The 22,387-nt window shown below is 53.5% G+C and overlaps 8 protein-coding genes across 8 annotated transcripts; 4 read left to right on the top strand and 4 right to left on the bottom strand.

Moving 5' to 3' along the window:
- Window positions 1-641: 641 nt before the first annotated feature.
- On the bottom strand, window positions 642-7,247 carry J4E88_003864 (uncharacterized protein; the record flags this gene model as incomplete). The annotated part of the gene is made up of 6 exons (XM_049397512.1): window positions 642-742; window positions 779-884; window positions 939-2,732; window positions 2,784-3,011; window positions 3,175-6,875; window positions 7,064-7,247. The coding sequence occupies 6 exons, from the start codon at window positions 7,245-7,247 to the stop codon at window positions 642-644; spliced, it is 6,114 nt and encodes a 2,037-aa protein (XP_049256900.1).
- A 1,520-nt stretch (window positions 7,248-8,767) lies between these two features.
- On the top strand, window positions 8,768-9,496 carry J4E88_003863 (uncharacterized protein; the record flags this gene model as incomplete). The annotated part of the gene is made up of 1 exon (XM_049397511.1): window positions 8,768-9,496. One exon carries the CDS (start codon window positions 8,768-8,770, stop codon window positions 9,494-9,496), a length of 729 nt encoding a protein of 242 aa, XP_049256899.1.
- A 215-nt stretch (window positions 9,497-9,711) lies between these two features.
- On the bottom strand, window positions 9,712-11,334 carry NUO51 (NADH-ubiquinone oxidoreductase 51 kDa subunit, mitochondrial precursor; the record flags this gene model as incomplete). The annotated part of the gene is made up of 3 exons (XM_049397510.1): window positions 9,712-10,869; window positions 10,918-10,989; window positions 11,041-11,334. 3 exons carry the CDS (start codon window positions 11,332-11,334, stop codon window positions 9,712-9,714), a joined length of 1,524 nt encoding a protein of 507 aa, XP_049256898.1.
- Window positions 11,335-12,386: 1,052 nt separating this feature from the next.
- On the top strand, window positions 12,387-13,208 carry J4E88_003861 (uncharacterized protein; the record flags this gene model as incomplete). The annotated part of the gene is made up of 1 exon (XM_049397509.1): window positions 12,387-13,208. The coding sequence occupies one exon, from the start codon at window positions 12,387-12,389 to the stop codon at window positions 13,206-13,208; it is 822 nt and encodes a 273-aa protein (XP_049256897.1).
- Window positions 13,209-14,351: 1,143 nt separating this feature from the next.
- Window positions 14,352-14,786, top strand: J4E88_003860 (uncharacterized protein; the record flags this gene model as incomplete). Its single annotated transcript, XM_049397508.1, has 1 exon — window positions 14,352-14,786. One exon carries the CDS (start codon window positions 14,352-14,354, stop codon window positions 14,784-14,786), a length of 435 nt encoding a protein of 144 aa, XP_049256896.1.
- Window positions 14,787-17,125: 2,339 nt separating this feature from the next.
- On the top strand, window positions 17,126-18,678 carry J4E88_003859 (uncharacterized protein; the record flags this gene model as incomplete). Its single annotated transcript, XM_049397507.1, has 2 exons — window positions 17,126-17,589; window positions 17,646-18,678. 2 exons carry the CDS (start codon window positions 17,126-17,128, stop codon window positions 18,676-18,678), a joined length of 1,497 nt encoding a protein of 498 aa, XP_049256895.1.
- A 120-nt stretch (window positions 18,679-18,798) lies between these two features.
- J4E88_003858 (uncharacterized protein) lies at window positions 18,799-19,962 on the bottom strand (the record flags this gene model as incomplete). Its single annotated transcript, XM_049397506.1, has 1 exon — window positions 18,799-19,962. One exon carries the CDS (start codon window positions 19,960-19,962, stop codon window positions 18,799-18,801), a length of 1,164 nt encoding a protein of 387 aa, XP_049256894.1.
- A 923-nt stretch (window positions 19,963-20,885) lies between these two features.
- Window positions 20,886-22,046, bottom strand: J4E88_003857 (uncharacterized protein; the record flags this gene model as incomplete). The annotated part of the gene is made up of 1 exon (XM_049397505.1): window positions 20,886-22,046. One exon carries the CDS (start codon window positions 22,044-22,046, stop codon window positions 20,886-20,888), a length of 1,161 nt encoding a protein of 386 aa, XP_049256893.1.
- Between the last annotated feature and the right edge of the window lie 341 nt (window positions 22,047-22,387).

Here is a 22,387-nt window from a genome sequence, read left to right as displayed (position 1 = left end):
TTGCGCTTTTGGATATGATGACGAGGTCAAGCCTTGCTTCACATGAATTCTTTGACGCCGGATTTAGAGAGTCAGAAGAGCGCAAGACATGGGAAGAACCACTCACGGTTCTGAGATGTGAGGTGGGAATGATGGGAAGTGAGGAAAGAAGCTTGGGGTCGTGGGTGCAATTTTATACTTGCACGAGCTAGCTAGGACGGCCTGTATATGTACTTGCCGCCTACATCAGTACCACCATCCTATCTGAATTCATATTCACTAAGCGCGAAGATATACGAGTCGTCGTATTCTGCCACCTCCATGTTTCGTCCATCACACCCTTCTCATCTTTGAACACCTTTGTTTCGAAAAGTCCGGAGGCAGCTTTCATGTCTTTGAACTTGAGTCACGCTACAACAAAAGCTCAAGGTCCAAATCCATGTGTTCGATCGGTGCACTTTGACTAGTACCACGAAAAGTCAGCATCATTACTAAAGCAAGCACACCATAAGATAACATAACCAATGCATTAAACTCATTTTCCACACTCAAAACCTATTATACACATGATTGAAGTGAAGTCGCTTTTCCTCCCCAGTCTAATCAATACCCCAACATGCATGCTTCATTCGCGAAAAGTCGGTTCAGTTATCACTCCAACCTCAATACGCCATGAGGTCTGGGTTCAGTATCCCAGTCACCCATTCCTGCTCGAGCAGATCACGCAAGTCTGATCGCTCGCTGTCGTACGAACCGTATCCACCTGATAGGAGTTCATGTTCATACCGGATCTACCGACTAGTGACCATGACGTTGCGGTAGTAGCTCGTGCTGAGATCGATGGAGTGCTTGAGCCATAGGTCCTCGGTGAGAGGAAGCTTTAGGATGGCGTTGCGGTTGGATTGCTGTACGATTGTTAGTTCAAACGCCTCATGAAAAGGGAGAAGGGTATGACATACCTGAGTCTTTGAAATAAGGTTGGCAACGGTACCAGCAATCTCCATGAGCGCCACACGCTCCTCCAGACCGCATGTACTCAGCCTGTCGCGTCCGGCAATCTCCAAAGCGCGCTGTAGCTTGGTGAGCAGCTCTTTGACACGGTTGTCTAACTCCTCGTCGACGCGGTAGTTTGAGCGTTGGCCGGTCAGGTCGATCAACTCAATGTAGTCAAAGTAGATCTGACCGCCTTGGGCCCAGCCTTGTAGCGCTTCCTTGGGGCGATCAGGTGGCGACGTGGACACAAAGCCGCCCATGAGCTCACGAAGGGCATCGTAGTCGCGAGAGACGATAGCTTCAGGGCCAACCTTTCGACAAAGCACTTCGTGTGCCTCTTCAAGCTCGTCGGCCTTGATGAGATGGGTCGCCTCGCGTAAGGCATCGCCACCTGACTTCGCTTGTAGTGCTGCGGCAGCGTGAAGCCATGTTGCAGGTACCTGGAGATCGATTGTGAGGTACTTGTAAGTGGCATCGCCTTCCTCCAAGGTATAGGAGCTTGAGAACTGGTTGACGAGCGAGCGGATGTAGTGCTCCCGCGTCGCTGGAGAAGACAGATGTGTGTATACCCAGATCGCAGTGGTCCAGTGCTCTGGTGTATGTAGCGAAGCCGCGTATGTGAGAGTGATCTTATCACCCAACTCGACAAGTGGATTGGCTGCCTGCACATCTTCTGCAGCGCCAGGTGCGGACCATGACTGCAGTGACCGGCGGAAATCGTCATCTTCCTCGTCTTGACCGCGAGCGGTAGGCATAGCGACCTTGCGCTCATCAGCCTCAGCATCATCTTCTTGCCTAGACTTGAAGAGCTGGAAGAGCTGGAATGAAAGACGGGCGTTGAAGGGGTTGCCGGACACATTTTCGGGAGCGAGAACGTCCTCGACATTTGCAGGAAGACTCATCTTCTCTGCCGCATAGAGCTTGAGGATGCCCCAGAGCAGATCCTCTCGGTGCTCAGCATCCGGATCTTTCCAGCCCATGTCGGCATTGTCTTGAATGAACCAGGGAACTGGTTTGACGTCTTCGTTACCGTCTCTAACGGCGTCCGCAAACTGCGCGACAGCCATCTCGATAGGCTCGTCAATCATCGTACCGTACCACAGACGAAGACCAAAGGCCCGTCGCCAGTCAAGGGCAAACCGACTCGAGACGTTAAAGGTAGAAGCACGGTTTTCTTTGCCAGATCCCGCTTTGCCCTCGGACTTGCTGCAGTTGCCGGCTAGGAGTTCGTAGAGGGCACGGTGGGCGTCCTCCATCTCGGAGAGCATGTCCAGACGCCGCCACTCTTCGATCTGAGCTACCATGCTCTGGCGCATCGTTTCATCACCACCAATCTGCGCGACCATCGTGGCTAACCGGAGGTCGAGCCCGTCCAGCAATGTATGGCAAGCTTCGGCAACGTTGTTGCAACTGAGGTGGGCGATCGCGCGCTCTTCAGGCGAAGCAGCCTGCTGGGCATGCTTCTGCGCATCTTCCCAGACGAGCAGCTTCCAGAAATCAGACAACTTCTCCTTCCGGTAGGTGTTGACGTTCTCCTCTGGCACGTCGGCTGGAATATTGTCGGCATCGTCGAACAGAAGCGAAAGTAGCTGCCAGGCTTGTTGTTCATGAACACCAGCCGGCGTGTCGAGCGCGACGGCCTTTGCCATGCTGGAGAACTCGACTGGAGCAGGATCAGTCACAAGCCTTGCTGAAGGTACGCCTTGGGTTCTGGAGATCTTTGTGTACTGTTTCTGAAGCGACAGAGTTTCCGATGCACACTACAATGATCAGTAACAACGTCATAGCCATAGTCATAGACCAAAACTTACATCAGTAAAGGTAGGCATCTTGACAAAGCGCATATCCTTTGTAGCATCGACGAGTGGGTCTTGAGCGGTTTCGAAGACACCACCTTCGAGGTGCGAGGGACCCTTGTTGCCGTAGATCAGGACGTTGGTTTCGCTGAAGTGGGGTTTGCTGCAACCGTGGAACTCTTTGTCGGCATCGGCAAGTTCGTCGAGATCGGAGGCGGTTTTGGGTCGCTTGGAATAGGGTAACTAGAGACAAGAGTTTCAGCAATCTTGCCCCATATCAATTTGTGACTACATACACGGGCGGACGTAAGGTCCTAGCGTCAATCTATGAAGGAGAACCACGTAGGAAACCCGCCACAGATTACGCCCCATGAATACAAACGCCAATAGGAAGGGGAGTGCAAACCTCAATACCATGTCCACCACGCTTGGGAAGCTGTTGCTTCTCGGTCTCACCGAAGAGAGAATCCATTAAATCCATGGCAGTAGTCATCTGTCGCGCACCAAAAGACTGCGATAGTTTCGTAGGCTGCGCTTCGTGTTCTCGTAGTACGTTGCCCTGGCTTTCGCGGAGAGCAAATCGATCCTGCTTCTTTGGGCTGATGGTGCGCTGGAGTTGGTTTGCCCAATCGTCATCAAATACCGGTTGCGCCTTTGTAGGTGTGCCTGCCCCGGGCTTCATGAGCTGGCTGGGCTTCAAGATCGACTTTGGCTTCAAAGTGCTCTTGAATGGGTCTTCCTTAGCGGTGTCTTGCTCCGTGGTTCGAACTGGTCCTGACACAGAGTCCGCCATGCTCTGGTCGCGTGCCAATTCCGATTCGCTCTCTTCAGAGTAGTCAGCATCGTGCTGCCCATCAAGCGAACCCACGGAGCGCTGCCCTAAAAAAGACTCGCCATGGGTGTCCTCCATATCTTCGTCATCCACATACGCCGTCTCATCGCCGAAGCCACCAGGCACGCTAGTACGGCTGCTGCGCATTCCCTTCTTGAAGTCAAATGTGTCGTCAGGGCTAGACTGCGACTGTGGGCTCATGAAGGAGTCGTCTTGGGGCGTACTGGTCATCTGGCTCGAGCGGTGCTGCTGCTCAGCGGGAGTGTCAGGGACGTCGCTGAGATCGCTTGACGCATCTTCGTCCTCGCCTTCGTCTTCACTGTAGTCGTCGTAGTCTAGACCGTAAGACGAAAAGTGGGGAACAGAGAAGGTCCATTCGCCAGTGGACTGGTTGTACTTGATGAAAGTAGTGCCAGCCACTCGCTTGAGACGCTCAAGATGCTTGACATCCTTCTTGCCAGCCCTGTTACGAGGCCAAGAGTTACCAAGGACAATCTCAGAAGGCTGGTTCAGGGCGCTTCCTAGCGGTGGCTTTGGCAGGCAGGTGCAGCTCTCTCCGTACACGGTGGCGTTACGAGCATTGAGCTGTACAATGTCACCGAACAGTCTGTCAAGATCGACTTCAGACAGATCGACAGGCTTGCCGTGGTTGAACTTGATCTGACCAATGTTGTGACGACCGACAATGAAGTCGGGTACGCTCTTGAGGTCCTGCTTGCTCATCCTCCTCAGCTGATCCAGCGAGGGGCTTGACCAGTACTCGCCTGGCTTGGGGTCCTGGCCCGGTTGAACGTCGATGGATGCAGAGGACTTGGGGGTAAGTACGTGCTCCTCTGAAACGCGGGCGAGTTCCGTTCCATTGACTTGCTGCATTGCTGGGCGGGAAGGTTCACCGTTGGTGTCCTTGTTGGACCGGGGAGAAGCATCTTCCTCATCTTGCCTGACGACCAGCGCAGTCTCTCCGTTAGCACCACCATTCGGGCTCTCACCACCAGCAAAGCTGACGCGCTTCTGTGAAGGCTCATCAAAGAGTGGGGCCCGGTTGGCGATTGAACGGTTGATGTTGAGTCGCTTGAGACTGCCGTTACCGAAGTTGCGTCCCGTGTTGGAGAAGGCACCTGGTGCTAGTATGCTATTCGTCTCGGGTGTGAAGCTGTTTCGGAGGTTGCTCGTGGAAAGGCTCTTACCCAGGGATCGAGACAAACTGCCGCTCGCAAACAGGCTGCCGCCGAGTTGGCTACCGTTCTGGCTCGCACCACCAACTGGAGTGCCGTACGTGGAGTATGAGAATCCATAACCGCCCCTCTTGTTTTGCGGTGTAAGAAGACGTGTCGAAGCAGCCGGGTTGAGCTTGTGCTGAGGGAGTATGGCGTTCTTTTTGTTCTTCTGACTGCTCGACAAGGGGGTGGCGATTGGGCCAGGGCTCTGTGTTGGAGTAGCAAGGCCAGCGAAGAGGGCGTCGTTGCCATAAGGGTTGGTGTTCATCGACGTGTTCAACAGAGAGCTTCCCGAAGCACCAAACAAGCTGTTGCTGAGGCTCGGCTGCTCCTGTTGCTGATTTTGGTTCGAGAAGAGTGAGCCACCGAGACCCTGTTGTTGGTTGTTCTGCTGTCCCATTCCGCCGCCAAAGAGACCGCCTCCAGTGTTCTGGTTCGATGTAGAGCCGCCAAATAAGCCGCCAGGCTTTTGTTGGTTGTTGTTCTGACCACCACCAAAGAGACCACCTCCTGTGTTCTGCTGGGTGTTGTTATTATTCCCAAGACCGCCGAACAAGCCTCCACCAGATGATCCAGTGTTAGCATTGTTGCCGCCGAATAGAGAACTGCCGCCAGTAGCAGGCTTCTGTCCGAACAAACCACCTCCAGTGTTGTTGGTGTTGTTGTTAGCAGCAGCACCGCCGAACAAGCCGCCAGAAGCTGGCTGACTCTGGTTGGCTTGACCAAAGAGGCCGCCGCCGCCCGTGTTACCAGTGCTTGCACCGCCGAAGAGGCCACCGGGCTTTTGCTGGTTGTTGTTGTTTTGACCGAAGCCACCACCGCCACCGCCGAAGAGACCTCCAGAGGTGTTGTTCTGAGCAGGAGCCTGGTTGTTCTGTCCAAAGCCTCCACCCGTGCTGTTGCCGAAGAGCCCTCCGCCGGTGTTTGTGGCGGTGTTGTTGGCTCCGAACGCGGGGGTAGACGAGGCCTGGTTGTTGGATTGGCCAAAGAGACCACCGCCGGTGGTGTTCGATTGCCCAAACGCGCCACCAGTGTTCGTGGCACCACCTCCGAAAGGTGTTGAGGTGGTGTTGGTCGCGGCACCGCCTCCGAAAAGACCGCCGCCAGTCGCAGGCTTATTCTGACCAAACAGACCACCACCAGTGTTTGTGGATGCACCGAAACCGCCGCCTCCAGAACCAAACCCACCTGTAGTGTTGTTTGTCGCAGGAGCGCCACCTCCGAAGAGGCCACCAGTGGTTCCAGTTGTGGTGTTGTTGTTTGAGCCGAATAGTCCACCAGTGGCAGGCTTGTTCTGACCGAAAAGACCGCCGCTCGCAGTGTTGTTGTTTGCTCCGAACGCAGAACCGGTGCTCTGACCGAATGCTGATGTGGTACCGGTGTTGGTGTTGCCGCCGCCGAACAAGCTGCCGCCAGTGTTGGCCGCTGCACCGAAACCGCCGGTAGAAGCGGTGGTGTTGTTGTTGCTACCAAAACCACCGAAACCAGTGCTCTGTCCGAACGCTCCAGCTTGGCCATTTTGGTTGCCATACCGCCTGCCCTGGTTATAGTCGGCTACGCGTAGCTCCTCGAGGGAGTAGTTGGTGTACGGTTGCTGGAAGGTGATGGTCTGGTACTGCGACTGCGCGTTGCCTGTGCCATCCTTCTCCTGGAATGCTTGGAACGGAGTACTGGCGGTACCATTGTTTGGGGGTGGGGCGTTGCCTGCTCCAAAACCGCCAGTAGTGCTGGAACCAAAACCGCCCGTTGTGGTGTTCGCGTTGGTAGATCCGAAGCCGCTGCTGGTGTTGCCGCCTCCGAATAGACCTCCGCTAGTTGTTGTTGAAGCGCCGAAGCCCGTCGCCGGCTTGGCCTGGCCAAAAAGACCACCTCCAGTGTTTGTGTTGCTGGCGCCGAAAGCTGAGGTAGTGTTGTTGTTCGAAGCTCCGAAGCCGCCGCCGCCGAACGCGCTGCCACCTGAAGCACCTCCACCGCCAAAGAGACCACCACCTGTTGTCGAGCTGCCGAAGGGTTGCGAACCGAAAGTGGTTTTGGGTGCCGTATTAGCGCCGAAGCCTCCTGTAGGGAAAGTTAGTCTTTGGTCCGGGTCGTGAAAAATGGATCCGCGTGAAGGTCGAGGCTATCGCGATGGAGCACCGGAACACGTAGCGTTGTTGGCGACCCTGTAGCACTTCAAATAGCGACCTCGCAAAATGCGGAGTGATCCAAATAGCGACGCGATAGTGAAGCGCAACCGGTCCACGTACCTGAGCCGCCGAAAGGCGAGCTCGAGCTGGCGTTGTTGCCGCCACCGAACATTGTACTGCCCGTGTTGTTTGCGCCGCCGCCGAATATGCTCGTCCCGGTGTTCGCGTTTGAGCCGAAGCCTGAGGCGGAGGGCAAGTTAGACACGGTTCGTCGAGGAGGCCGTGGCGATGTCGCAGGGCGCATCGAAGCGGTCGCGCGTAAAGGGATCCAAGAATTCAAGCAAGAGTCTGTACATACCAGTCGATGTGTTGTTGTTGGTTGAGCCAAATCCACCGAAGCCAGTGGACTGCTGGTTGTTGTTGTTGGAGCCAAAGCCCCCGAAACCACCGCCGAAGGACATTTTGAGCGTGTCCGACGGGTTGCGCGTGTGCTGGTGTCTAGTTGGCTAGCAATGCGCTGCAGAGTCGTGAGGTTGTGGGGTGGTTGATAGAATCGCGGTGCTGCAGCTCTTAGAGAGGCAGGTGTTGATGAGAGCTTCGCGGAAAACGCGCCAAGGAATGGGCGGACGAGAACAAGGCGCGGTGGGGGTTTGCTGCGAGGAGCAAAAGAGTAAAGAGTGGAATTAGTAAGAAGATCAGGCGCGGCACTGATTAAGTAGTGAAATGGCCGTCATGGAAGGGAAAGAGCGACGGGCGCGAGAGTTTGGAGGGACAAGCAAAGGTGAGGTTGCACTTAGGAGGAAGGCACGTCAAAATTGCGCTAACCCCGTCACCGGGCGTCACGTGTGCCTCTCCTAAACACGATTGCCAGCAAAAGACTCTTCGATGCGCTTGCAGCCGCTGCGCGCATGACAAAGCGAGACAGCGATTGACGAATAATACGACACGCTTTCTGGGCGCGACTTGTGCGAAAAGATGCCTGATGGATACCTGTTGCTACCTACGGCTGCCTGGTGACTGAAGACAGCCTTGGCAACAGATCCTCGCGCAACCGGACTCACATTGCAAGGAAGAGACCGGTCTAGCCAGAGATGGATGACTGTGATTCTGGTCGGGACGAAGGTGTGCCAGACAAAGGACTTGTTTTTGCGCCTGGTGAGACGTTACGCTCCCTTATTTCACGCCCTCCTCTCAGCCGCTTTACTGCGTCATTCCAAGTGCAGGGTTGCTCGATAAGGCAGGCGTCTTTCAGATCATGTGAAGATTGAAGGTCCGATAGGAAGTCGAATTTGGGTAGCTTACATGCAATGCATATTGCATGCGCTCTAACTGCCTCGGTGGTTCGATCAGCTGCATGGAGATTCGTGGCAGTAATCGGGGGGTCCTCCGTGATGGAAACAGATCAAACGGAGGAAGATACTGGGATTGCTTTGGGATGGAGAATCAATGAACAGGCACTAAATTTGATATTGTAACAGAATATATATCATAATGGTATGCCGGGGACTCTGTCAGCCCTACACGACCTTGGAACTCAATTCCCCACTGCAGGCCAAATCGCGCTAGAGCTGCAGCTAAGCTCGCACGCCCAACGCGCTTCGCGTCCCAAACAACTGCGCATCTTCGTCCACATCGAGGATCTCCAAATAGCGAGAACGGTTGTCGCAACTTAACGGGATACCTTAGCAGCCTTCGTGAACCCTCCCACTTTCCCTTGGGCCTATATCTCACCTATAAAACCGCGCGCGCAAGTCCACCACCACCTCGCGCACCCCACCAATCCCACAACACCCATCCTCAATCACCACCACCACAAAGTAATCCATGGCGACATCCTCCAACCCCCTCGGCCCCGGCCCGCGCTACGGCCTGAACCGCACCGCACCACCCCAACAACCCACCCAACCGCAACCCACCTTCAGCAGCACACCGGCCTTCCCGCCCAACCCCAAAAACGCCCAACGCCTCGAATCCGAGCGCCTAGAACGCGAGCGCGCCGCGCGCGAAACCGCCCAACGCATGGAAGCATCCGGCGCCGCGTCTCTCGCGGAACTCACAGAAGAACAACGAGAAGAAATTGGCGAAGCCTTTAACCTCTTCGACCTCGACAAGGACGGCTACATCGACTACCACGAGCTCAAAGTTGCGATGAAAGCACTCGGGTTTGATTTGCCAAAGCAGGAGATTCTGGGCATTCTGCAACAGTATGGGACGCAGGGAGGTCAACAGGGCGGGAAGCAGAGTTCGAGACAACAGCAACAGCAGCAGTATGCGGCGCCGGGAAGACAGTTGCTGAGCTTTCAGGCTTTCCAGACGCTCATGGCGCAGAGGATTTTGAGTCGTGATCCGAGAGATGAGATTCTTAGGGCCTTTGAACTGTTTGATGAGGGTGGGAAGGGGACGATTACCCTGCAGGATCTTACGCGTGTTGCGAGGGAACTAGGTGAGGCGCTGTCGCATGATGAATTGGTGGCTATGATTGAGGAGTTCGACATGGACAACGATAACGCGATTTCGAGGGAGGAGTTTATCCAGATCTGCATGGGGACCTGAGAGCGAGGGCGAGGGAAATACCGTTACTTTAGTCTGCAAGGCGTTTCCGGCGTTGCTGTCATGACTGCGAGAAAGGATGTCATGCGAGTCAATTTCAATCTTGCTTTATTTGCGCCGAGAAACTATTTACAGCTCAGCTCTTCAAAGTAATTGCACGCCGAAATCAAAATTCAAACACACGGAAAATGCATAGTACAAATCTCCCAGCTCTTCCTCTACTGGCCGGGCGAGACGAGAAGGCCCTTCTTGGCGGAATCATGTGCCCATCCACCTGCCAGTGCCTGACCACCGTTCTTCAATCCGTAGTCTTGCATCCTGGCCTCAAGCTCTGGCCGGAAATGCCTGATCAGACCCTGCAGCGGCCATGCGAAGGCCTCGCCCAACGCGCAGATGGTGTGACCCTCGACCTGCTTGGTCAACTCCTGGAGCATGTCGATCTCACGCTCACGACCCTGGCCCTTGGAGAAGCGGTCCATGATCTGGTGAGTCCACTTTGATCCCTCACGGCATGGTGTGCACTGCCCGCAGGACTCGTGGTGGTAGAACTTGGCAAGACGGGTGATGGCGCGGACGATATCTGTGGACTGATCCATGACGATGACAGCGGCGGTACCGAAACCAGACTGCGAGTCCTTGAGCGCGTCAAAGTCCATCAGTTGGTCGTCGCAGATGTGCTTGGGCAGAACGGGGGTCGAAGAACCACCAGGAATGATGGCCTTCAGGTTGTCCCAGCCACCACGGACACCACCGCAGTGCTTGTCGATGAGCTCGCGGAGAGGGATGGACATCTCCTCCTCTACTGTGCAAGGGTGGTTGACGTGACCGGAGATGGCGAATAGCTTGGTACCCTGGTTGCGCTCACGACCGAAGCCGGCGAACCAGCTGCCTCCTCGTCGGCAGATTGTGGGTGCGACAGCGATAGTCTCGACGTTGGCGACAGTGGAAGGGCATCCGAAAAGACCGACAGCAGCGGGGAACGGAGGCTTCAAGCGAGGCTTTCCGGGCTTGCCCTCTAGCGACTCGATAAGGGAGGTCTCCTCACCACAGACGTAGGCGCCCATTCCTCGGTGGATGTAGACATCAAAGTCGTATCCGGAACCGCAGGCGTTCTTGCCGATAAGGCCGGCTTGGTATGCCTCCTGGATGGCGCGCTGGAGTACGGTGGCTTCGTGGTAGAATTCTCCTCGGATGTAGATATAGGCGGCGGTAGCGTTCATGGCACGGCCAGCGACGAGGCAGCCCTCGATGAGCTTGTGGGGGTCCTTGCGCATAATCTCGCGGTCCTTGCAGGTTCCGGGCTCACCCTCATCGGCGTTGACGACGAGGTAGCGGGGCTTGCTGTCCTTGTCCCAATCTTTGAAGTTCATGAATGACTGCAACCGTTAACAGAGGTCGCGGTAACAGATCTTGACGTTGCCTACCCATTTCAGACCAGAGGGGAAACCAGCACCACCTCGGCCACGGAGACCAGAAGCCTTGATCTCAGAGATGATCTATACCCGTCAGCCTTGATTCGTTTGCCCTGTACATCTGCCTTTACACACCCATTCGTGACCCTTGAGAAGGATCTCCTTCGTCTTGTGCCAATCACCGTACTTCTGCGCGCTCTTCAGATCCGCACCGTGGTGTCCGTACAAGTTCTGGAAGATCCTGTCCTGGTCCTTCAAGCCGCCGTAGGTCCTCTTTGGTGGCGCATCCTGGACCGTCGCGAGCGTCCTCTTCTGTGTGCGGTTCTGGGGGGCAGCGGCCGAAAGGCGAGTAGCTGCCGAAACCGCGGGCAGCGTTCGGTGGGCGGCCGCGCTGAGCGCCGATGAGGCAGGTGCGTGTCGTGCGAGCATCGTGATTGCTGTGTATGGGTTGTCTCGCGCAATTGATGCTCGGGGGTCCAGCGAGCGTTGGGTCTGGCGATGCGAGTGGTGGCGGTCGTGAAGTTCGATCTGGATGACCTACCGTTTTCTTGGCGTCTTTGATTGGCCCGAGCCAACATCGTTGACATCAATCCGCCAGGAAGGTCCGACTCGACCGCACCATCATCATCATCGTCACGGACCATCGATGAGATGCCGCAAGAATGCAATTACACCCTTTTCGTCCAGAATCACTCGCAACACTCCTCTCAGCTCCTACCCTGCCGTGAACTTGAGCCATTCCGATGTCGCCGTAGAACCACGCTCTTCAAGGATACCTTTTGTCATCGTAAAGATACCTTTTGTCATCGTACAGTGTTCGTGTCGAGCAGTAATGTATTTTCATCGTGGAACTTTTCGTCAAGTTTTCCACGTCAATTGCAAGCACCCGTTTTAGTCGTTGTGCGGCGTCTTCACAAAGAGCAGCACAGGCCTTTGAGACGAGCTCATGCTTGTCTCGTTGATCGCAGTTCATCGAACATTTAGTTTGTTGTGTGGAATGTATGATAGCTACGAGCTGTCTTGCTGAAGACCCTGATTATAAAGCGCGGTATCTTATCAACACCCATCATTCCTCTTGTCTAAAGCTCGTGGTAGTGGATCATGGTGGATTTCAAGGTACGTCTCACTTGCCACGTGGTTACTGGCTTCCGCCTTCGCTGGCAGCAGAGCTCTTGATGTTCTATACAATACTCCTCTCTCATTGCACGACTCCTCTTCCCTCCCCCATCTCGTTCTAACCGAGCTTCCCTTCATCATCATCATCATTCATTCGTTCATTTCAGTGGTAAGTCCCCCTTTCTTTTCCATTCATGATTCCAGGCATCAAATAAGCAGCCCTACAATCCCCAGCTCTCGCAAACCCCTGTATCCGCCTGCATACGTCAAATTTTCTGGAAGGTAAGGGAAAATAACACCCAGGCGGACACATAATGGTCAAACCTGGGTATATCGCAGCAGCAACCCCCGGCCGGGAGAATACAATGGTGTCCGACGGCAAACGAATGCGAATCCTTTGGCGCGATGGCGATGGCAATGGCGACTCCAACAAGGCCTTCGTTATGCGGTCGAAGACTACAGTCCGCGGTCATCCGACCTGGAAGATGTACATGGCAAAGGTACCACGTCCCGTCATCTATGGCAGACAGGAGCCTCCAAGGTACGTATACCTCGACGATAAAGCCTGCTACGCAGTCTACAACTCCCAAACATATACCGCGAAGGAGCTCAGCACATTCTGGCCCTACGATTTTGACAACTTGGGCAACATCAAAGCCAGCCGGCCAAATCGTGGTCGGCCAGCATATCTCGAAAATTCTACCACTGTATTTGCCAGGGGTCCACTTCGTCGCTCCAAATTAACAGAATATGAGTTCTGTGGTCGCCCAGCTTCATCAGGACAACAGACCCCTGACTGGCGCGTGAAGAGAGCAGCAGAGGAAGCGCAGGCGAAGAGAATTGAGGCTGGTACCCAGATTTCGCTCAGCGGCACCATGCCGGCTATGCACAAGCCCAGACCCTACGTTCCTGGTCCTATCGACGGTAGAATCAAGCCACTGAGCATCACCGACCGGGCTATCCAGGGCTCACCGTACTTCGACATCCCGGCAGCAGCCATGCGGAAGCGACCCAGACCTGTTCCCGGTGATATGGCTGCAGTATATGCAGGTTTCACTTCTAATCGGAACGCTGAGGCCACCGCGGCGAGCGCTGTACCAGAGTCGAAGAGGGTCAAAGTCAAGCAAGAGGTGGACATTCAGAATGAGCTGCTAGCGATGATAGAGAAGTTGGACAGCTCTGAATGAGGTGAGTGGCGCAAAAGCGGTCCTAAAAAAAGTTTGTGTTTGTTGGCTACCCTGTGTGGGCGTTGACAGGATGGTCGGGCGTTTGGTGATGTTTTGAAGGACGGCTGGGCACTTTTGGCGAAAAGGTAGCAAGTGGGAGGAAGTCGATCGACTAGAACCTAATGATTGTGACCTTCCCACACTATCCTACTTTATTTCACAATACTACTGTTCACGATTTTGATAATGATACCGTTGCGAAGGCCTTCAGGCTCTGTCTTCAGTTTCCATCATCCATGGCATGTAATGGTGCGTGACGTCACGCGTTCGCGCTAGCTGCAGGTGCCCTCTTCGCGGCTTCCACTTCACCCGACCTGCACAAAACACCACAACGCAAGACTGTCCTATATGCAGGACCTCAAGAAACAATATCCTGGAATCTAGGCCGATGCTTCGTTAAAGATGTCGGCAAATGAGACCCACTGGTCGCAGTCACACCGACTGGTTTATCTTGCCAGCAACGCAAATCACAAGCCATGATCGCACTGCTGGACACACCGAGAGAAACCCGACATCGCTATCTAACCACATTTTCCTGCCTGTGAAGAGGCCAAGCTAGCGTAGAAAAGCATCCGAGACAGTGAACCAGCTTTCGGCTCAAACCTTTTGGCACCAACAAAAGTCCATCTGCCCACCTGGCATGTCTCACTCAAAATGCGTGGCCATGAGCTTTGTGAAAAGCCAGGATGTTTCAGTAGCAGCGAGCCGGGTCTCGCTCGAACAACAACTTCACTGAGACAAGCCCGGAATAGCATATGTCTTCAAGCCACGCTGTTCGTTCTGAGAGTTGCTGTGGGAGGACAGTGAGGGCTCAAGGTTTGTCTGCGTACTTAAATCATCCACTCTCTCAAGCTGAGTTCTTGTTGCATAATCCAGCTCGTGTCTAACATCTCTGACTCAACACCTCGCTATTTCTACCGACTCGTACAACTCCGACAGGTAAGCGATCTTCACGGATTCGTAGGTACTTTACTGGGAGATGTGACCCTTTCGGGCGTCAAAAGCAACGCGTCCACTATCTGATATCTTGATTGACATCCTTCCAGTCTCGTTACTCGCCACCTGCTTTGGCTCCAAATGCTGTCTCTCGGTGCGGGTCCTTACATGGCGACCCCCAAACCACCCGAAACATTGGAAAAGCTACTCGAAGCTACTTCCAAAACAGCCAGAGTTCACCATTACACCGAGCCTTTGGGACTTCGACAGCCCTCTGTAGGCGACAAAGGCGGAACCAAACGAGGACGGCCCAGATACGAGGGCACAGCTGGCGACCTCAACAAAGCGACTAAAGAGATAGTGGATCAAATCTCTGACACGTACCTCTCCGTGGAGAAACTATGTGAGGCAATACGTTCGCAACCTACCTTTCTCGATACGAACGTTGAGCCACTCATGAAGAAGTACGGTCCCACGTTATGGAACCACGATAGTGGCTTTAAGCCACGCGCCAACGACATCGACGAACTGAACCAGGACTATGCTCGTCCCGATTACCTCTTGTATGAAGATGATCAAAATCGCAACAAGTCAGTATCGTGACAGTGGGTCTGAGAGCTAGCTAAAAAATTCCTCACAGCATCAAAACGCTGGTATCTTGCTGGATACTTCAGCGTGCATGCGTAAAGATACGGGGGCGCCCTTCCCAAGAGATCGAACACGCAAACCAAGCGGCTGAGCCTACGGGAGCCCCCACTGTCTCCACGGGACCCGGTCATACATGGAAAGCTCTCTTACTCTCTTGGTCAAGTCTGATATGGTTATGTATTGTATGGTCAGTCCGCAAACTCTTCCTTGTGGCATTCTTTCTTATGGCCTGCATTTTGTTGTTGATTTTGGACAAGGCAACGCGAGATCAGTCTCCTGGAGCCGGAGAAGTCAGCATGTTGACTCGCCAGGCTTTTGGGTTCGATTAGGCCTTTCGCGCCTATTTCCTGTGTGTCATTGTGGGTTTTATAGGGGTCAGGAGCTTGTGAAATTGCTTATTCGCTGGAAAATGGACAGTAGATGGCATGATAGAAGCAAGCAGATGTTCTCAATCCATTCTTTCTACCCGATCAAAGCAACGCCACACTTTGACAGATGTACGAACTATCTCTCGGGCCGGTCTACACCAAGGATCGGAAGATACGACCCCTGCATCGGAGCCTCAAGTGTCGGAAAGTCGGTTAAGGCGACGCCACAGACGCAGTCCGGCTCATATTCTCCTAATCTCTTTTCGGCTCCAGTGGCGTACGCCACCGAGACGTAAGATTAAACGGGGCGGTACGTTGCCGAAATAAAGGAGTCGCCAGTCATCGCTGGGCAGGATCAGCAATGCGGCGCGGTTGGCTCTATGGCCGAATGGAGTTAGCGGCGGTGTTTGTGTATCAGCTACCAAGTGACATAAGGTGCGTGCACACTACCACGCCAGGGAGCAAACGCCATCTAGGATTCCTAAAACTTCACCGGTAGCCGTGCTCATCACTTCCTTACATTTTCCATCACTCGTCAACGTGTGATTCGGACTCATACCTGCATGCACTCGGCTCGACTAGCCAAAAGGCCCCAGTCGGCCTATGGGCGTTGTCACAGCCACCCGTTGAATCCAACTGCAGAATTTGCTTTCTTTTCTTCCCCAGGGGTTCAGGCTTGTGGATACTGTTGCCTACGCTACGTAGGTGTCATCGGTAACGGCATCTGGGCGGCCTGGGCAGTTCTTTATTCCCGATGTCAGGTGGACTTAATGAAGACGCCAGATTCTCGCTTTGATGTGAGCTTATCTCGAAGCATTGGTCTCTCAGATCTTGCACGAAGGATGCAATGATTGCCTTCAAGGTAGGGCTGACGTACAGCTCATAGAATCCTATGGAAGCACGAAATGCGGCAACGGCTTTGCTACTCCCGCCCGATAAGGCACGTATAATTGCTGAAGCACGAGCCCAGCCCTTTCCGTCGGTGCAAAACAGGGGACCTAGAAAGGGACAGGCCATAGCTTCCACGTAACTTTAGCGAACCTTGGAAGGACGCTCTCCGACCAGCTCTTGGCCTATCGGAGAGCTTACCATGATGTCTTGCTGCTCAACATCATTTTGACCAGTATTTTCATCCTTAATAGCGCTATGAAGGTCCTCCTCGTTGCCGATCGCGCAAAGAGTTTCTACGCTAGGATACGTTCCCCGAAATTGCATATTCTAGATAAGAGCAGAATATCTGACAGTATGGTCAAAACCTGTGGCAGCTTGCTCGTGATGAAGCTAGCGAACTCCGGAATATGACCTGAGCTTTCTCGTGAAGCTAATATCAGGGGTCTTTTAGAGCTTGTGCCCATCCTGTAAGAGGCACTTCGAAGGTTGGAAAATTAGTTATCCTCGAAACTACGTACTTGTAAGCGTGAGATAGTATCCGTGCAGTAGAAAGCGATGCATAATGCAGCCACCGCTAGTGCGAATATGGCACTATGTATGTATATCTCAAGCCGGACCGGGGATACGTGTCGTACGATGGGATGTAATAGTCCCTGCCAAGCGGAAATCCTCCCCGTCAAATCGCCGTGGTAGCTCTACGCCGAGTCGCCGAAGCCACAGGTCAGTCTCGGTGAGCAAGATACAGCTGTGAAGGAATATTGCCATCAATTTATAACTGATAGACTGTGCTCCCTTTTTGCACGCCAACCTCATGGTACTACACTCGAGATTGTCAGATATCGTTCTACGCAGAACTTGTACCTTTATCCCCCTTGCTCTGATTTAGATACCGAAGGTGGCGACGACGACGATATTGTTCCAAACAGCATCTGGCAAATTGAGTGTATGTCCAGACCCACACAAGCAAGCGTTGGAAGTCTTGTCTAACCGAATCGAAAAGCCGGCAGCAATAGATTGTCGTCACAGTTCCTGGCTATGCCACCAGAATTTACAGCCCTGATTCAAGAATGCACCAGAGGATCAACCAAGGCTTCATCATACCTTTCTCAACTGGGGCTACTAAACGGGTTCACCGACCCCACAAAGCCAGGACGACCAAGATTCAAGTCGAACGATACAATCCGAAAATTCTGGATAGCCACGAACGACAAGGTTCACGAAATCGCGCTGCTTTACAAATCAAGAAACGCCATACGCGAAGCACTTGTCAGCCAGCGCATCACTCTGGATGAAACTGTCAACGAGTGTCTCGAAGGGGCTGGGCCTAAGATATGGAGTGACGGAGTGGAAGCAGAGTTCCTCCCTACTCCTGATGTCACTGGGGCGCTCAGTGAAGCCCTTGATGCCGAGTCTGCTCCTAAATTCAAGAACGCTTCAGAGTTCGCCGAGAGCGGGTATCCGAGACACCTCATCTATGGAGATCCTGATGATCGAAACAAGTCAGTTCATAGCAGCTCAGTAGCAGAACGATGAGGACTAACATTCTGCGATCCAGGATCCGACTAAACGTGTTCGGCTATATCATCCAACGTGCCTGTCGTAAGGCCGAAGATGATAGACGCAAAGGGAAAGCCTCTGACGCCTCGCCCGAAACCGAGGATCCCACACCGCCAACAAGCTTCATGGACGCCGTACGCGTCGGTAACTCCAGGCGTATCCGCAGCATGTCGCCATCGCCTGACACCAGTACGGATGAGCTCGCTCGCTTTTCTCCGACTGGCGATTCAAACAGTTCCAAATCCAAAGAGTATCCCAATGTCCCAGCCTCCAAGACCCGATCACTGAGAAACCCATCTTCCACACAACAGGACATTTCACAAACTCGTGTCACACACGGTGTTTCTGTGGTGATACCTCCGAAAAGGCGTGCGGGTACTGGAATCACAGCGTTGGAGAACAGCAAGCGTAAACAGAGCAGATCCCAGGTTGGCAGCAGCTCAGCGAAAGCCAGTGAGTCATCCGTCAAAAGCAGGACCAAATTGACGGAGAACTTTATGGGGGCTCAATTCCTCCATGATCGTAGTGAGCTGGGAATCCAGCTCGACGATCTTCTCGAATCCCAGAATCCAGGACGCCAAGATATTGCAAAACTGCAGAAGGTTGTAGAACACATCGACATGATGGCTGTGAAACATGTCGAGAATCTCAGGAAGGCATTGGGAAGCGAGTACGATGAGCATCAAAGTGCTCTGAACAGATGGCTAGCATGCTTGAGAACACTTGTCGAGTTCCGCGAGGCTACTGGTCTTTCCGGTGATGGCCAAGCCATACTAACCGGCTACAAAGACCTTCCACTAGAGAAGAAGAAAGCACGACGTCCCTACTCCAGAATGGTGCAAGAGATCCAAACATGGCGTGGGTCTGATGGCATGACGCTCCCCGTGTTTTGTAAAGAGGTGGGTTCCATACTCTTGAAGATGGCTAGCTTTGCCCCTTTGGGTGTTGAGCTAGATGAGCTTCTTGAAGATCTGATACCTTACACGGAGCGCCTGATGGAATGCTTCCCGGCTACATCGGCCAATTCCTGATCCCTAAAAGGATCATCAACATGTTGTTTTGGTTTGTAGGGGTGGTATGTTGCGGCAGCTCGGTTCAGAGGGCTATAGAGGATGGGTAATAAGTGTCGATACTGTTCTGCAAGATTATTACTACACCACACTTCGGACCTTGAAGCAATGTTCGTAACCGCCCGTGACAACACCTGCAGTATTGACAATTTTAGGATATCGCCAACCGTCTAACGACTGCCTCACTTCGCTTGAACCGATGTTCAGCTGTTCTAGAATCTCCATGACGGCAGCATACAAAACATCAAGGTTACCGTCTTCGACTTTGACGGCGATTCCGATAGCACCGTGATTCATTCCAGCCAGATCAGCGTCGGGTGAAGCACGAACTGCGACTGCATAACATGCATCCGCTCCAATCTTGCCAACGACTTGCCCACTATAGGGCGTCATGAGCGCTGTGTCGAAACGACCTTCGCCAGCAACCAGTCCGGGGTAACTCGCCATGCACTTGTGGATCCGAGCTAGATGTCGTGTTCTTTGATCGAGTGTCTCTTTCGAGGGACCATCGGAAAGGTCGGCGGCACCCGCAAGCCTTGCAAACATGAGCGCGAGGTTCGGAAGAGGCATCGCCGGCGTAGGGAGGTTGCATCCGTCGACAGTCCATAGCACCTCTTTCTTCGTGAGTCCGCTTACATCCTCAACAGCTCGGTACACGCGCTGTTGCATGGGATGCTCATGTAAGTAGTAGTCGTGAGTTGTCACACCCAGACACACCGCACCTGCTACCATACCGACATGTTTTCCGGAGCAATTGTTATAGATAGCAGTCGGTGCAAAATCTTCTTTGATCCATGCACGGTTGACAGCAGCGTTCTGAGCAGGGTGTCCGCCGCATGTGAGTACCTCCTCTTTCTCTCCCGTCTTCTCCAGCATCGCTTGTGCTCGTTCGATATGTCGAGGTTCACTACTATGCGAAGCGCACATGAGCGCTACATCTGCGTCGTCGTAATCGAATCTCTCCGCAGCTCCAGTTTCCAAGATCGCAAGGGTCTGAACTGGCTTCGTTGACGATCGCGCAAGGGTCATCCTTTGGTAGTCGCCAATTGTGTAGAGTAGTTTGCCAGAGGCATCAAGAATGGCTGCGTGTACGTTGTGTCTGTTCTCGATGATGCCACCTCGGTAGCTGATGACTACGTCATTCTTAGGGAAACTATCCGATCCATCCTTGATAACAGTACTCTGCGTCAAAGGTGTTGTCGCGTCTTGTGGCTTCGCTTTCGTATCCTCCGTGGCATGTACCATGACTTGGCTGAGTCTGCTATATTCTGTGGAAATCGACTGGGACGAGAGCGGCGAAGATCCGAGATACTGTGCTGATGGCTTCGTTTGTTCTAGAGTTTGAGAGGAGAACTGCGTCAAGGTTGAGGCCTAATTGTGGAAGACATAAAGTGCGAGGAAATATTGTTAGTGTAGAACGCTGTCGCGTCCGGCGTACACCTGCCTTTCAATGTCTAGCGCGAGTGTCTTCATTACCTAACCGCCGTCCGATTGAGTATGTCATTGCGTATGTAGGGCTAAGGAGGCAGCGCATTTTCATGGGAATGGACTGCTTGAGATGCGCCCTACACGTGGCCGATAAGGCGCGCGATAAGGGTCCAGATGGGCCTGCGAATGGTGAACGGGCTATGGTGGTGTCGCGAAAATTTTGCGCTTGTTGTCGCTGAGCAAACCACGAAGATTTATCGGACAGTACCTGACGCTCTCTACTCAATAGTTGCAGGCGACTGACGATGAGGGTTGGGATGGAACCAAAAGTGGTGAGACTGGGCCTCGGGAAGGCGCGCAACGCGCTAAGACACTAGCGTGTTTGACCTTAGGAGGCTACGGGCTTGCTTTTTGAACGCGTGAACGCGTAGAAATCCTAGGTAGCCTCCTTGACGCTTCACACGTGTGACCAGGTGGAGTTGTTGCGACAATACTGACGATGCCGCCGAACAAACTATGCTTACTTTGATACACCTTCCAGCCGCCGCGACAACGGCAAGCCTTATCGTCCATAGGTTTTTTTTAGCCTGTGTAGTCGCGATCATGGATTGTGCAGAACTCGAAGGCATGTTTGAAGTAGAAGAAAGTCTTGATAAATTGTTCGCTAAAAGTATATACATCTAGTTGAAGAGAAGGGAATTTTTGAGCTCCTGCGCAGCAAGAACTGGTGACGTCACCGTCTATACGCTGAAGCTTACAGCGGGAGTCTTCCAGTTCACGAACTCTGGGCCGATCTTCTTGAGGTCGGTTACACCAATGTTCGCCGCGTCATTTATGAGCTCGTACTTGAGCATCTCTGTCGCCCTTGCGACACCCTCAGCGCCGTAGATGTTGGCGTACATGAAGGGCCTTCCGAGACCGACAGCCTTCACACCGAGAGAGAGGAGCTTGAGAACATCGGTTCCGTAGCGGATGCCTCCATCAGCGTAAACCTCAATTTGCTGGAAGATCTCGGGGTCTTCGTTGTAGATCTCCAGGGCGACTTCGAGGGATGATGGCGAAGTGTCGGTTTGACGGCCGCCGTGGTTGGAGAGGAAGATGGCCTTTACGCCCTGCTTGACGGCTTCGCGAGCGTCTTCGACAGTCTGGATACCCTTGGGGATGATAGGCAGGGAGGTCATGTTGGACAGCTGCTGGTACAGATCCCAAGTCAAGAGACTCAGGTTGACGTCGGCGGAACCGACACCGTAGCGGGCAGCACGGTGCCTGACACCATCACCGGGAGAGTCGACAGTCAGGACAATAGCCTTCGCACCAAGATCCTCGATCCTCTTGAAGAGGACCTGGGTGTCGTTCATGTCACCGTCAAGGTAGACTTGTTGGAACAAGACCTGCTCTGAGCCGTTGGGGCGAGCAGCGTAGATGTCTTCCAAGCTCTTGGACGAGTAGAGCGAGGTCATGTAGAGGATGTCGCCTTCGCCGGCACCCTTGACGAGCCCAAGCTCACCATCCTCGTTGGCATATCCACCACGCGCACATGGGGAGATGAAGAAGGGTGCTGAGAAGTTGTGGCCGAGGATAGTTGTGGGCATGGAAGCCTGGATGTTGGTGATGTCGCGGAGGACGCGGGGCCTCAATCGGTAGCGCGAGAAGACTTCGAGGTTGTTGCGGTATGACCATTCGCCAGCCGCTCCGTTGCGGTAGTATGTGTAGGCAGAGGTGTTCATGTGCTGGCGGCCGACCCATTGGAAGTCTGGCAGACCGACCAAAGACTTGAGAGGAGGTAGGGTGTCATTAGCGACGAATCCAGCCAACTGGTCGTCGATACCAGTATCGGGTTCGTTGAGGAAAGGGCGTGCTGCCAGAGCGCAAGTAGCGAAAGCAAGGAGTGAGTAACGCATCTTGAGCGAGTACTGTTGGGGTATCTAAGAGCAGGAAAGATCGACGTTGGGTGAAAGATGGGTTGAGTGGAAGATCCCAAGACTCTTATACCTCCTCAGTCAAGTCTGACAGGCATGGGACGGGCAGAGCTGTGCCTACTCGGCATGCAAGTCACTCTGGGCACAAGATCTTGCATGCCATCTAACCCTTGCCTGCACACCATCTGTGCCAAACTGGACTTGACATGGCGCTACTTGCCAACTTAGGTTTCGAAACCATTTGCGTCATCGGAGAAGGGCCGCGAAGTCCCTTCATCTGATAAACAATCCTATCAAAACGTCTAAAGTGGAGCACCACTACG

This window comes from Alternaria novae-zelandiae, assembly GCF_023758075.1.
Source record: "Alternaria novae-zelandiae strain BMP 2774 chromosome Unknown scaffold_6, whole genome shotgun sequence".
Classification (NCBI taxonomy): Eukaryota; Fungi; Ascomycota; class Dothideomycetes; order Pleosporales; family Pleosporaceae; genus Alternaria; species Alternaria novae-zelandiae.
This window is presented reverse-complemented; position numbering and strand designations above follow the sequence as displayed.